Raw genomic sequence first — 14,573 nt, 5'->3', positions numbered from 1 at the left:
GTCCCCCATTCGGATCTCCAGGTGTGGACTACTCAAGAGGATCTCATTATCAGGAGAAAGAAAACTGGCGTTCTACGGATCAGAGGGTGGAATGTCAGATCCCTTAATCGGGCAGGTAGGTTAGAAAATTTAAAAAGGGAAATGGATAGGTTAAAGTTAGATATAGTGGGAATTAGTGAAGTTCGGTGGCAGGAGGAACAAGACTTCTGGTCAGGTGACTACAGGGTTATAAACACAAAATCAAATAGGGGTAATGTAGGAGTAGGTTTAATAATGAATAGGAAAATAGGAATGTGGGTAAGATACTACAAACAGCATAGTGAATGCATTATTGTGGCCAAGATAGATACGAAGCCCACACCTACTGCAGTAGTACAAGTTTATATGCCAACTAGCTCTGCAGATGACGAAGAAATTGAAGAAATGTATGATGAAATAGAAGAAATTATTCAGATAGTGAAGGGAGATGAAAATTTAATAGTCATGGGTGACTGGAATTCGAGTGTAGGAAAAGGGAGAGACGGAAACATAGTAGGTGAATATGGATTGGGGCTAAGAAATGAAAGAGGAAGCCGCCTGGTAGAATTTTGCACAGAGCACAACTTAATCACAGGTAACACTTGGTTTAAGAATCATGAAAGAAGGTTGTATACATGGAAGAACCCTGGAGATACTAAAAGGTATCAGATAGATTATATAATGGTAAGACAGAGATTTAGGAACCAGGTTTTAAATTGTAAGACATTTCCAGGGGCAGATGTGGACTCTGACCACAATCTATTGGTTATGACCTGTAGATGAAAACTGAAGAAACTGCAAAAAGGTGGGAATTTAAGGAGATGGGACCTGGATAAACTGAAAGAACCAGAGGTTGTACAGAGTTTCAGGGATAGCATAAGGGAACAACTGACAGGAGTGGGGGAAAGAAATACAGTAGAAGAAGAATGGGTAGCTTTGAGGGATGAAGTAGTGAAGGCAGCAGAGGATCGAGTAGGTAAAAAGACGAGGGCCAGTAGAAATCCTTGGGTAACAAAAGAAATATTGAATTTAATTGATGAAAGGAGAAAATATAAAAATACAGTAAATGAAGCAGGCAAAAAGAAATACAAACATCTCAAAAATGAGATCGACAGGAAGTGCAAAATGGCTAAGCAGGGATGGCTAGAGCACAAATGTAAGGACGTAGAGGCTTATCTCACGAGGGGTAGGATAGATACTGCCTACAGGAAAATTAAAGAGACCTTTGGAGATAAGAGAACCACTTGTATGAACATCAAGAGCTCAGATGGAAACCCAGTTATAAGCAAAAAAGGGAAAGCAGAAAGGTGGAAGGAGTATATAGAGGGTCTATACAAGGGCGATGTACTTGAGGACAGTATTATGGAAATGGAAGAGGATGTAGATGAAGATGAAATGGGAGATATGATACTGCATGAAGAGTTTGACAGAGCACTGAAAGACCCGAGTCGAAACAAGGCCCCGGGAGTAGATAACATTCCATTAGAACTACTGACAGCCTTGGGAGAGCCAGTCCTGACAAAACTCTATCATCTGGTGAGCAAGATGTATGAGACAGGCGAAATACCCTCAGACTTCAAGAAGAATATAATAATTCCAATCCCAAAGAAAGCAGGTGTTGACAGATGTGAAAATTACCGTACAATCAGTTTAATAAGCCACAGCTGCGAAATACTAATGCGAATTCTTTACAGCCGAATGGAAAAACTAGTAGAAGCCAACCTCGGGGAAGATCAGTTTAGATTCCGTAAAAATATTGGAACACGTGAGGCAATACTGACCTTACGACTTATCTTAGAAGCTAGATTAAGGAAAGGCAAACCTACATTTCTAGCATTTGTAGACTTAGAGAAAGCTTTTGACAATGTTGATTGGAATACTCTCTTTCAAATTCTGAAGGTGGCAGGGTTAAAATACATGGAGAGAAAGGCTATTTACAATTTGTACAGAAACCAGATGGCAGTAATAAGAGTCGAGGGACATGAAAGGGAAGCAGTAGTTGGGAAGGGAGTGAGACAGGGTTGTAGCCTATCCCCTATGTTATTCAATCTGTATATTGAGCAAGCAGTGAAGGAAACAAAAGAAAAATTCAGAGTAGGTATTAAAATCCATGGAGAAGTAATAAAAACTTTGAGGTTCGTCGATGGCATTGTTATTCTGTCGGAGACAGCAAAGGACTTGGAAGAGCAGTTGAATGGAATGGATAGTGTCTTGAAAGGAGAATATAAGATGAACATCAACAAAAGCAAAACGAGGATAATGGAATGTAGTCGAATTAAGTCGGGTGATGCTGAGGGAATTAGATTAGGAAATGAGACACTTAAAATAGTAAAGGAGTTTTGCTATTTGGGGAGCAAAATAACTGATGGTGGTCCAAGTAGAGGAGATATAAAATGTGGACTGGCAATGGCAAGGAAAGCGTTTCTGAAGAAGAGAAATTTGTTAACATTGCGTGTAGATTTAAGTGTCAGGAAGTCGTTTCTGAAAGTATCTGTATGGAATGAAGCCCTCTATGGAAGTGAAACATGGACAAAAAATAGTTTAGACAAGAAGAGAATAGAAGCTTTCGAAATGTGGTGCTACAGAAGAATGCTGAAGATTAGATGGGTAGATCACATAACTAATGAGGAAGTATTGAATAGGATTGGGGAGAAGAGAAGTTTGTGGCACAACTTGACCAGAAGAAGGGATCAGTTGGTAGGACATGTTCTGAGGCATCAAGGGATCACCAATTTAGTATTGGAGGGCAGCGTGGAGGGTAAAAATCGTAGAGGGAGACCAAGAGATGAATACACTAAGCAGATTCAGAAGGATGTAAGTTGCAGTAGGTACTGGGAGATGAAGCAGCTTGCACAGGATAGAGTGGCATGGAGAGCTGCATCAAACCAGTCTCAGGACTGAGGACCACAACAACAACATGCACAAGGAAGCTGCAGCCACTCAGGTACCTTGGGCACTTATGCAGTCTACATGGCCCTTGCAAGCCTCAGCGTCATGAGCTCCCATGTCATAGTCACGACCTGACACCAGGCAGCAGCACCAGTGCTGGCAGAGACCACCACTTCCAAAGGACCTATTCATGACTGCACAATGCATCAGAAGAGAATCGTATCACGAGTATTCCATCACCAGCAGCTACAAAGACCAGCTCATGGACTACACCAGCAGTTCTACCACTTTCAAGAGCCTCTCCTGGACTCTGGGTGAGTGCTGCTCGCCTCAGCATCTTAGAACATTCAAAATCGTAGGGACTGATGCCGCTGTTCTCAGCTTTCATTGTTGTTTCCTTTGTGGACTTGGACTGTGTTAAGGACAGACTTTTTGTACCTGTGTTAGACAGCACAGCGTTCTGGGTGCTTATTTCTCTGCAACCTTATTTTCCTACGAAGCTCTTAACAATGTTACTACCTATCAGAAACAGTCGAGAAATTTTAGATAGCAGCTCCGTCAAGCCTCTGTACCACTACCTAGTAAGAAACTGTATTTTGTGCCTTTTTTCTTATTGCTGAAGCAGATGTATTTCTTTGTCAAAAAATTGTTAAAACTTGATCACCGTTTTCTCAGTGTCCCGTAAGGGACACTTCAATATCTTTGATTTTTCATTTTCCTTGCTGACTTTTTGTTAAACTTGTTTCTAAGTCTGCTTCTTCAATTATCTGCTAAGTATTTGGTTCTTCCATTTTTAGCTCACTGTCTTCCCATATCATCACATCATTTGCATAATTTTCATATCATCTGTTGTTGATCCTTGATGAACTTACTTAATGATGATGTGCTTAACTTTATTCGATAGCACTGGAGAAATCACGCTTCCTTGTCGAAGCTTTCTAACTGTTCTAAACCATTCTAATTTTTAATTGTCATTCTATCTTACTTCTTATTTTCTGTAGAATTATCTTTTCGTAAACCTTCATGCAATAGCACAGTAATGTTAATCCTCTGTAGTTCTCAAAGAGCATCATGTTACCCTTTTTAAAAATAGATACAATAACTGTCTTTGCTCAATTATCATCCTCAGTGTCCTCATTATTGTTTACAGCCACTGAATTTTGATATGTCCCACAAGTTTGAAAATCTATTGCTGATCTCCTCACAGTTGTCTAAAATAAATGGAAATTAACTTATTGCCATTAACAATCCCATTGACAATAAACAAGGATATATGCCATAAATAAATGCTAAATAGAATACAGGAAGAAAATTGTGTGTACCAATACTATGATAATACAACTCATATTAAAGAAGCTTACCTTTTCCTATATGTCTTCGAGTATTTTCTATTGTAGAATTACGGTTGACATTTGACAACTGTCCCAGACAGAATCTATCAGAATTGTTACTGGGGTTTGTGAAACCATCCACAATGATTACATTGCTCTGACAATGGAAGATTTCTCCGACTCTGCTATTCAGTTCATAGTAAGCAATGCTTGCCCAGAAAGTTGGCTCCTGGGGAGAAAAGGTGCAACCATAAAATTAACCGCTCTTCTTTTAAACAGCAGATTAAAAAATAAGCATAATCACCATTAAAGCAACAGTAAAGTACTGGATAGGATGAGAAATTCCAAATCAAATCTGAGCATATTATCATTTATTTCAGTTAACATGTTAAAAAACCAACAATGGGAAAAGGTACCTGGTAAGCGACTGGTGCAACTTCTGACATATTTAAGTTGCTTGATGTATCCATAGCAGAAGGATCTGGGAGAGCAGTGCCTGTACCCTGCTGTGTTTCTTCAGGTGGGCTATATGCAGGTGGTGGTGTTTCTGCTCATATGTAACACACATCAGTCAAATTAGAAAGATAGGTGTGCCATAGTTATAGGCAACAACCTTCAAACAGTACAAAATTATTAATTCATGAAAATTCATCTTATAACTCTTTAATTACATTAGTATATTTTATGTTAATTGCATTAACTTAACCATTTTTTTACTATTAATTTTCCCACACACTTTTAGTTTTTCTTTGCACAATTCATTTCTATAGATTGTGCACCAATTTTGTTTTCTTAGGCTCTGCGTGACATTCTTTGTAACAAACCACAATGGAAGTAGCTCATGCAAATTAACAAACTGCATACATTCCAACAGTTTTGTGTGCTTCTATAGTACATCTCCGTATATATTATATAATCACAAAGGTACATACAATGACAACAGGTTCATTCCACAGTAAGGATTAACACCACACCTATCACTAAATGTAATCTGCAATACTGAAAATTGGTGTCAATGAAGCCAACAATCAATTTGGCTTCCAAGAAAATGGAGGCACTGGTAAAGCTATTCTACTGTTCGCAATGTAACTGAAGAAATTTTAAGAGTGTACAGAAACATTTGCATAGCTTTTACAGACATCAGGAAAGTATTCAAAACACTGTCAGCTGGAACCAACTAACGGGAATTCTAGGAATGATCAAACTACAGAGTGTATACGTGGACAAGCAAAAAAAGTTCCCGCATTTTTCCCTGATTTACCGGTTAAAAATACACTTTCTCCCAGATGAAAATACACTTTTTCCGTGTTAAGTGACAGTATACTCTTCCTCGGCACTGTAAAAATCATCAATCCTTTGAATGTTTATGGTTTTGTATTCCGACGTAGAATTGCCCGGCACTTTAGAAAACGAAACTCAGGGGGAAAAACACGTTTTGAAAGACCTTTGATGTGCAGCAACATGCACGCTGCATATTTTCGTATTACAAAAGTATAAATTTGAATTCCACCAAATAATGCATGTCACTTTCCGAAGCATTGCAATTGAAATTGCGATGCACTTTTGTAAGCGTCATAGCTCATTCACGTGATCTCGCCAAGCAATGACAGCAATAGGACACGTGATGTAGTCAGCCAATAGCAATATCACTTACGTAGCGCGAATACACAAATAAGAAAAGTTAATGGCTTAAATTAATATACTTAGCATTCACATATAATATTGGTCTCTAAGATTAATAAGTTTGAAGAGAAGCTAAGCTTCCACATATAATATTGATCTTTTTGTGTGCGTTGCACTTTAAGATACACACACAAATGTGCCAGTAAAATTTTTAATAACGACGCGAATGTCTCACCTTCTGGACTCGAAATACTTCAAAATGGTCATCCTCAAAGAGTTGATTTTTAAATGAGAGTCAAACGCTTTGTGATTTAAGAAATTCATCATACATTCTCGCACATAATTCATCTTACGTAAAAGGAAATCTGCTTTGAATATAATGCTTTTCAAACCACCCGCGACCTATTAGAAATAGGTTCGTTTCAGCAGTTGCAAGAAAGCACCAGATAACTGGCGTCACCGCACTTGCGCAGCTATGATGACGCAGGAAGCCCATGTGTTTGTACGTGTAAAACATTAAGAGATCTTACATTATATCATAAAAGAAACAAGACGTCATATCATACTTCAAGGGCGTCGGGGTTTCGCGAACCATACCAAAGTGCATAATTCGGCTAAAAATGCACATCCGTATTTAAATTTTCTTGGAGTACCAGTACTCATGTTTGGTTCTTTATTATAGCATAATGCCATACATGCACTTGAAATGCAGCGAACAGTTGAAACTAGCCAATAGTGTGAAATTAAACACTTGGTTTCAAATAAATTGACTGCCTCAGTAGAAAGGATTAATAAAAGCCAAATCTCTTTAGCAAACCAGCAAAAATAGCTTCATTGTTCTGTAAGGCGATTAATGCTTGACTGTCAAGGGTGGAAATAAAATCTGAAACTATTAACATATATTAGCCTGCCATAATTATGCGAACGTATTTTAATTCATTTGATAGCCACAAAAATCCGTTTTGTTATCATTTAACGTGAGAGCAATAAATGAAGAGGAAACAACAAAATCACTGAACGTAAACACAGGTCACGTGGAGACCCATCTCCCCACCACAACTCTGACTGCTCTGTGCATCAGCCCCGGATCTGCGATATTTCCGAACCAGGGCAATATTAAATAGTGGCGCCCAGCCACACTTCCGTAAGAAGCGGGAGAAGGTACTACTCACACGCGACTCAACTGCGCATGCGCAAGAGCCCACCCGCAACTGCTCAAACAAATGTAATTTAAACAGTTGTCACGTCACACTCATCGGAGGCAATTTGTTGTTATAAAGCATTGCATAGTGTTCCTAAAGCCTTTGACACACTTTACTGTTGGCAGGCGCTTGTATGAGCACTGTTTTGTTGTTGTATATGGCACATTTCCTTTGCAACTTAAGTTTTATTTTCGGTTTTTTTCCTCCTGTTCATGTTTTGTTGCTGCAGTATCATTCTGCAGTAGTGGGATACAATAATATCATTTGTTAGAGTATTGGTTCTTACCAGTCAAAATCACAAAAATTTAACTGAAAACTAAAACAATGAAAAATTTGCAGAATTCTAAACAGTTTCCGGGTTTTTCCTGGTTTTCTACTGGATGGAAAAATTCCCGCGTTTTTCCCGGATCTCCTGGTTGTCCCAGGTCGTATACACCCTGAACTAGACAACAGAGTCAGTATAATATTTAAATAACTATACAAAGAACAAACAGCGATGTTAAATACTAAAAATTACACAAAAAGAAGCTGCAATTCTCAAAGTCACTAAGCAAAGGATGCAATCTGCCCCATCCATACTCAACATCTACACAGAACATGCAAAAGTGCAAAGAATACTGTACAGGTATCAGAATAAATGGAGAAAGAAAACAGATGCTTAGGTTTGTGGATGATGTAGTTGTAATAGTTCCAGGTGAAAGCAATCTCCAAAGTGTCTTGGATACAGTATGAAGAAATGAGATCAAAATGGAAACTAAATCAAAAAATACAGAAATACTCAAGTGTTTCATGAAATAAAAACAAACAGGATCTTACAAATATTTAGTAAGTAAGAAGAACGGAGATAGAAGAAGCAGAAACATAAAACAAAGAACTATACAAACAAAAGTAATGATCATGAATAAAGGAAAGATGCTTGGTTTGAACAACAATACTGACTTGAGGAAAAAGATGGTTAAGAGCTGTATCTGGAGTACAGCACATTTTGGAACATAAAAAGAAATAGTGTCCTACAGCACTTTGTACAGTAAGTGCTTCCAATAAGAAATGTTGAGAGAGAAGTAGAGATGCAAGTTTTTATAGTACATCCATACAGAAGCACTTCCTCCCACAAGACAACACACAAAGCATACTGAGTGAACAGATGACCACACCTGCAAAGTACCACCATGATTATATGACTTTAAGTGATGATACTGACTGAGTACTGTCAACAAAGTGAAAAGGGCACCAACAAAGGTTGTAATAGGGTTCTGCTCAGGAACATGAATGTTGCCTCAGGTTTATTAACAGAAGATAGAAGTATTGGGCATACAAGGGCAAAGAGAAACATTCTCACTCCAACAAAAAGAAGGCACTGATATGAATGAAATTTTTATTTTGATATGAAAGTCAGAAGCCAAGTTGATGTGCAGAACTTTTCTGCTTAAATGGTTTACTGAAACAGTGTTTCAGAGAATTGCACAAACTAGAACATCCTTCTCAGTTTTTGCAGTGGTGGTTAATTCAAAATTTGTGGAGGTTTATAAGGAGTCTCTTCCTCTGTTTTCAACCGTAACGAAATTGGAAATTGAATTCAACATGGAAGTGCTTTTCCTGAAGAACAACTAAAAACTGTAATGAGGAAGGGAAACATTGAGAGAGAACACATACACACACATACACACACTACACACTACACTGTGCCAGAACTGCAGCTTGATTCTGTGTCAAGCTGCAATGGGGTTCCTATGTAGTCGGCTAGGACAATGTAGCTGTGCATGTATATGAAACTTTGTTCTGTATTAGTTAACTCTAATGGAAGATGCTGCCCAAAAGCTTAGCAATGTTTTCAGTCTTGTTCATGTACCAATTGACCACTTGACACCCCAACTATTTGGTATGTTATTATCTGTACTGCCTCCAGTACTTGTGTTTCTCCTGAGACTTTTCATTACAATACTGGATTGACACCCCAACTACACTCCTGGAAGTGGAAAAAAGAACACATTGACACCGGTGTGTCAGACCCACCATACTTGCTCCGGACACTGCGAGAGGGCTGTACAAGCAATGATCACACGCACGGCACAGCGGACACACCAGGAACCGCGGTGTTGGCCGTCGAATGGCGCTAGCTGCGCAGCATTTGTGCACCGCCGCCGTCAGTGTCAGCCAGTTTGCCGTGGCATACGGAGCTCCATCGCAGTCTTTAACACTGGTAGCATGCCGCGACAGCGTGGACGTGAACCGTATGTGCAGTTGACGGACTTTGAGCGAGGGCGTATAGTGGGCATGCGGGAGGCCGGGTGGACGTACCGCCGAATTACTCAACACGTGGGGCGTGAGGTCTCCACAGTACATCGATGTTGTCGCCAGTGGTCGGCGGAAGGTGCACGTGCCCGTCGACCTGGGACCGGACCGCAGCGACGCACGGATGCACGCCAAGACCGTAGGATCCTACGCAGTGCCGTAGGGGACCGCACCGCCACTTCCCAGCAAATTAGGGACACTGTTGCTCCTGGGGTATCGGCGAGGACCATTCGCAACCTTCTCCATGAAGCTGGGCTACGGTCCCGCACACCGTTAGGCCGTCTTCCGCTCACGCCCCAACATCGTGCAGCCCGCCTCCAGTGGTGTCGCGACAGGCGTGAATGGAGGGACGAATGGAGACGTGTCGTCTTCAGCGATGAGAGTCGCTTCTGCCTTGGTGCCAATGATGGTCGTATGCTTGTTTGGCGCCGTGCAGGTGAGCGCCACAATCAGGACTGCATACAACCGAGGCACACAGGGCCAACACCCGGCATCATGGTGTGGGGAGCGATCTCCTACACTGGCCATACACCACTGGTGATCGTCGAGGGGACACTGAATAGTGCACGGTACATCCAAACCGTCATTGAACCCATCGTTCTACCATTCCTAGACCGGCAAGGGAACTTGCTGTTCCAACAGGACAATGCACGTCCGCATGTATCCCGTGCCACCCAACGTGCTCTAGAAGGTGTAAGTCAACTACCCTGGCCAGCAAGATCTCCGGATCTGCCCCCCATTGAGCATGTTTGGGACTGGATGAAGCGTCGTCTCACGCGGTCTGCACGTCCAGCACGAACGCTGGTCCAACTGAGGCGCCAGGTGGAAATGGCATGGCAAGCCGTTCCACAGGACTACATCCAGCATCTCTACGATCGTCTCCATGGGAGAATAGCAGCCTGCATTGCTGCGAAAGGTGGATATACACTGTACTAGTGCCGACATTGTGCATGCTCTGTTGCCTGTGTCTATGTGCCTGTGGTTCTGTCAGTGTGATCATGTGATGTATCTGACCCCAGGAATGTGTCAATAAAGTTTCCCCTTCCTGGGACAATGAATTCACGGTGTTCTTATTTCAATTTCCAGGAGTGTATTTTGTATGTTATTATCTGTACTGCCTCCAGTACTTGTGTTTCTCCTGAGACTTTTCATTACAATACTGGATTATCACTGATTACAGGAGTGTGAAATAGCCAGTACCATACACATCAGGTGGAGTAGGGTTTAGCAAGATATGTCATACATTTGTTGAATGCCAATCAGAAACACGTGAGAAAAAATGGAGGTTGGAGCAATTTAAAAAAGAATCCAGCTTATTTCATATGCTGATCTATCATTGTTAATGAGAAAAGGGCCACCACTTTATGCTAGAAACAAAATATCAATCAAAGCAATGATCCTGCATTTGATCAGCTATAAAGAATATGATCAGAGTTCTCCGAGATGAAAAAGTGATTTATCTTACAAATTATCTTAATTACAGCAAAACAATGACTGGTGAGTATTAAAACTGTTTTGCATTAAATGAATGAAAAAGACATTAGGAAATGTGAGGAGTGAAAGAAAGAATGCAGAAGGCATTGGAAATGAGAAAATGAGAGACCTGAGGTGTGAATTATTGTAACATGCACCCTACACAACAGATTCACCAGATTTGATGAGATTTTAACTTCAAATATTCTCACAGCTAAGGTATATTTCACGTGGGGAATGTTCTGAGGCCAACAAAGGGCTAGTCAGTTGTAGAAGACCAGCTCTTTCATTTCTCTGCTTGGATGCTGAATATCCAATAACTGGTAAGTCTTATAATTTTGTGTTACAGGGTTGCATTGTGACTTGTCATAAAAATCAAATAGCAACACAGTCAAGTTTTCAAGTTCACCAGGAGTCATGATTCAGAAATCATTTAGCATGCACTTTAAAATAAATTGTTATACTATATTATAAAGCATTCCTGAAAATAAACTGGCACAATATGCAGTCTAAAATTGACTTAAAAATTGCACAAAATGTTTCCATACCTGGCAATCCATTGCTTCCATATGGACTTTGTGGATTTGAACTAGTACTGCCTGGACTAGGCACACTGCTCAGTGGAGAAGTTGGTCCAGGACTAAGGTGTGAAGATGGACCACCACCACCTCCACCACCTCCTCCACCGCCAGCACCGCCATTTGTGAAACCACCTCCAGCTGAATATGACACATTGTGCGGCATTGCTGGTTCTGGCAACTGCTGGAATGGCAGGAGTGAGTGACCAGGTGCATACTCACTATGGCGAGGCACCAGAACTGGAGGTAGCACTACAACACAGAAATATATACAACGCTTATAATTTGTTACACTTCATACCACAGTACTAGCAATAAAGCAAGCAAGCACTAATAAGGTAAATAATTTGACAAAGAAGATGGGTATTGTTGACGATTAATTTTAAGCAGCTTTCCATACTAGTCTACTCTATACAAGCCTCTTCATCTCTGAGCAACTAGCTCAACCTACATCCATTTGAAGCTGCCAACTGTTTCTCTAATGTATCAAAAGATCAACAGATATAGCTACGCATATGTCAGGCAAGGTCGCTATGCACAGTGTGTGGAAGGATACATGCAGTAGTGCCACCTCACACGGCAAAACTCCCACGAGAGAAGAAAGGGTTCTGTGGACTGTACGGCCTCACTTGTCAACTGGCCGATGTTTGTGGCAAGCTCTCTGGTGTACCTATTGACGACAACCCTGTGCTACATGTTTTTCTCCAAGAATGTGATTTCAACTAACTATTGATGATATTTGGTTACTGCATAGATTTGCCTGCCTGTCTAATTGAGAACTGTCTTCCCTCCTCACTGTTCACACTGACCATTGTATCTTCAGTGAAAAACTTAATGGTAAATGCTTGCACTGGGAGTGTAGTTCACACCTAAATGTTTCCCAGTCAAACCCACGAACAGTGTTCTACAACACTGACATATGAGTCATTCTACAAAAATCCAAAATACTGTATTTATCATGAGGCATTCCCCCCCCCCCACCCACCCCCACCCCCCAGGCATTTTGTTTGTTTATTTCCATCAGAGTCAGCAGCAACTATTTTCTGTGGTTTAATTGTAAATAAGTTGGGCACAATAAAATCTATGGTGTTGTAGAATGATCCCTCACAATGCAACCTATCAACTAGTTCCTTCTTTTAGTCAGCTAGTGTCATAAATTTCTTCTCTCTCCAATTCGATTAATTATCACCACTTTAGCCATTTGAACTACCCATCTTATCTTCAGCATTCTTCTGTAGCACCACAATTAAAAAAACCTCTATTCTATAAAAGTTTAAATTATTTGGCATCCAGTCGCACTTGTACCCTGGATGCACTACAGAAAAATTGTTTCTTTAGAAACTTCCGGAAGCAGAAAGTTATATTAGTTTACAAATATTTCTCTTTTTTATAAACTTTTTCTTACTGTTGCCAGTTTACATATTACATCCTCTCTAGGTAGGATATCATCAGTTATTTTGCTGCTCAAATATCGGAACTTGTCTATAACTTACATTGTCTAATTTCATAATCTAACTCCCATGGCACCCCTGATTTACCAGTAGTTCAACAACAGTGCCCTAGTCTTAATTTTGTTTATGATCAACTCATAACCTCTATTTACTTTTGTTGTAAAAATTTTTCTTCAGCTTGGTGTAATCATCACTTACTTATTTGTGCCCAACCCAACTCACGGTTAGAACTCTCAATTAGTCGACAACCTGAATATATTATTACAATTTAAAATTTGTGGCAGACTAGGACTGAAAGTAAACCTTTTTGTTTTTTGCAAGCAGTTACCTTACACCTTTTAAACTATCTGAGCATTTTTCCACAATTGACTAAACCTTCAATGGAAACATATGCTTAAAAAATAAAACTGATGGAATGTGCAAAATGGCAAATCAGAAATGGTTAGAGGAGAAACGCAGTGCTGCAGGAACATGCATAACAACTGGAATGACAGATGCCACATAATACAGGAAAATTAAGGAAACCTTTGGAGAAAAGAGAAATAGCTTAATGAATATTAACAGTTCAGATGGCAACCAAGTAGTAAACAATGAACAACAGGCTGAAAGGTGGAAGGGATATACAGATGGACTATACAAAGGAAACAAACTTGAAGACAATGCTATGGAAAGGGAAGAGGAAGTGGATGCAGATAATATGAGTGATGTGATGAGTGATTGTGGGAGAAACAATTATGTTAAAACTGAAGATTGCGATGATAACAAAACTAAACACAGATACTGACAAGTATGAGGACTAGATCAAACTTTACCCCTACTCATTTTAAAAAGATAGACTGAAGAAAGGCAAACTTAAATTTATAGGATTTGTAGATTTTTAAAAAGACAGAGCGATATAACTTAACTGGATAGGTAAAAAATCTACTCACCAAGCAGCGGTGCGAGAAAACATGTATAAAGGTATTGAAATTTCAAGCTTTCTGAGTCAGTGCCTACTTGTTCTGGCAGAAAGGTTGAAGGGGAAGGAAGGAGCTGAAGGAAAAGGACCAGTACAGATTACAAAATGGGATATGTTTGGAAAAGTTGCCCAGGACCCCAGATCAGGGGAGACTTCTGGACCGGATGAGAAGGAAAGACTAATTGTTGGGGACTGCAATGGACAAGATTTGAAAACCTGAGAGCTTGAAGGTGGAACACAGCATAGTACGCAAGATAGAGATTACCAAAAAAACAAAATATTGTGCACAAGTTGAAAGTTAAGTGTGTTGTATGAGGCAGAGGTTAGTGGGTGAGTGGGTGTGGGAAGGAGGGATGGACAGGCCAGAAAATAAATTGTATAGAAAATTAAAAAAGGTTAGTGAAGAAAAGAATAGATACTGAGATGAAATGTTAAGATCAAAGAAATTCATGTAACAAGAACCAAGGACACGTTGTGACACCCAGTTCCCCCCCCCCCCCCCCCCCCCCCCCCCTGAGGAACCGTATGGAGGAAGAATCGATGGCATGTTTTGTGGTGAAATAGTACTGAGTCATAACTATCATGTTGCAGAGCATGTTCTGCAACAGGATATTGTGTGTTGCCAGTATATACCCCTCTGCCTATGATCATTCTTCCTAACTGATAAGTTAGTGGTAGTCATGTCAATGTAAAAGGCCAAATAGTGTTTGCAAAACAGCACGTACATGATGCATTGTTTCATAGGCAGCTCTCCCTTT

The 14,573-nt window shown here is 40.2% G+C and overlaps 1 protein-coding gene across 3 annotated transcripts in view; it reads right to left on the bottom strand.

The window, feature by feature from the left end:
- The window catches only part of LOC126416088 (protein mothers against dpp), a 145,449-nt gene that overhangs the window by 48,649 nt on the left and 82,227 nt on the right, over positions 1-14,573 (bottom strand). For all 3 annotated transcript variants that reach the window (XM_050083580.1, XM_050083581.1, XM_050083582.1), the window contains exons 4-6: positions 11,377-11,658; positions 4,655-4,785; positions 4,269-4,467 (exon numbers count right to left, since the gene is read on the bottom strand). In XM_050083580.1, coding sequence (XP_049939537.1) covers positions 4,269-4,467; positions 4,655-4,785; positions 11,377-11,658 — 612 coding nt within the window. The remainder of the gene's footprint in view (positions 1-4,268; positions 4,468-4,654; positions 4,786-11,376; positions 11,659-14,573) is intronic.

The sequence above is a fragment of the Schistocerca serialis genome, chromosome 8, assembly GCF_023864345.2.
Source record: "Schistocerca serialis cubense isolate TAMUIC-IGC-003099 chromosome 8, iqSchSeri2.2, whole genome shotgun sequence".
Lineage (NCBI taxonomy): Eukaryota > Metazoa > Arthropoda > Insecta > Orthoptera > Acrididae > Schistocerca > Schistocerca serialis.
Note: the sequence above shows the minus strand (reverse complement) of the source record. Positions and strands in the feature narration are given on the sequence as shown.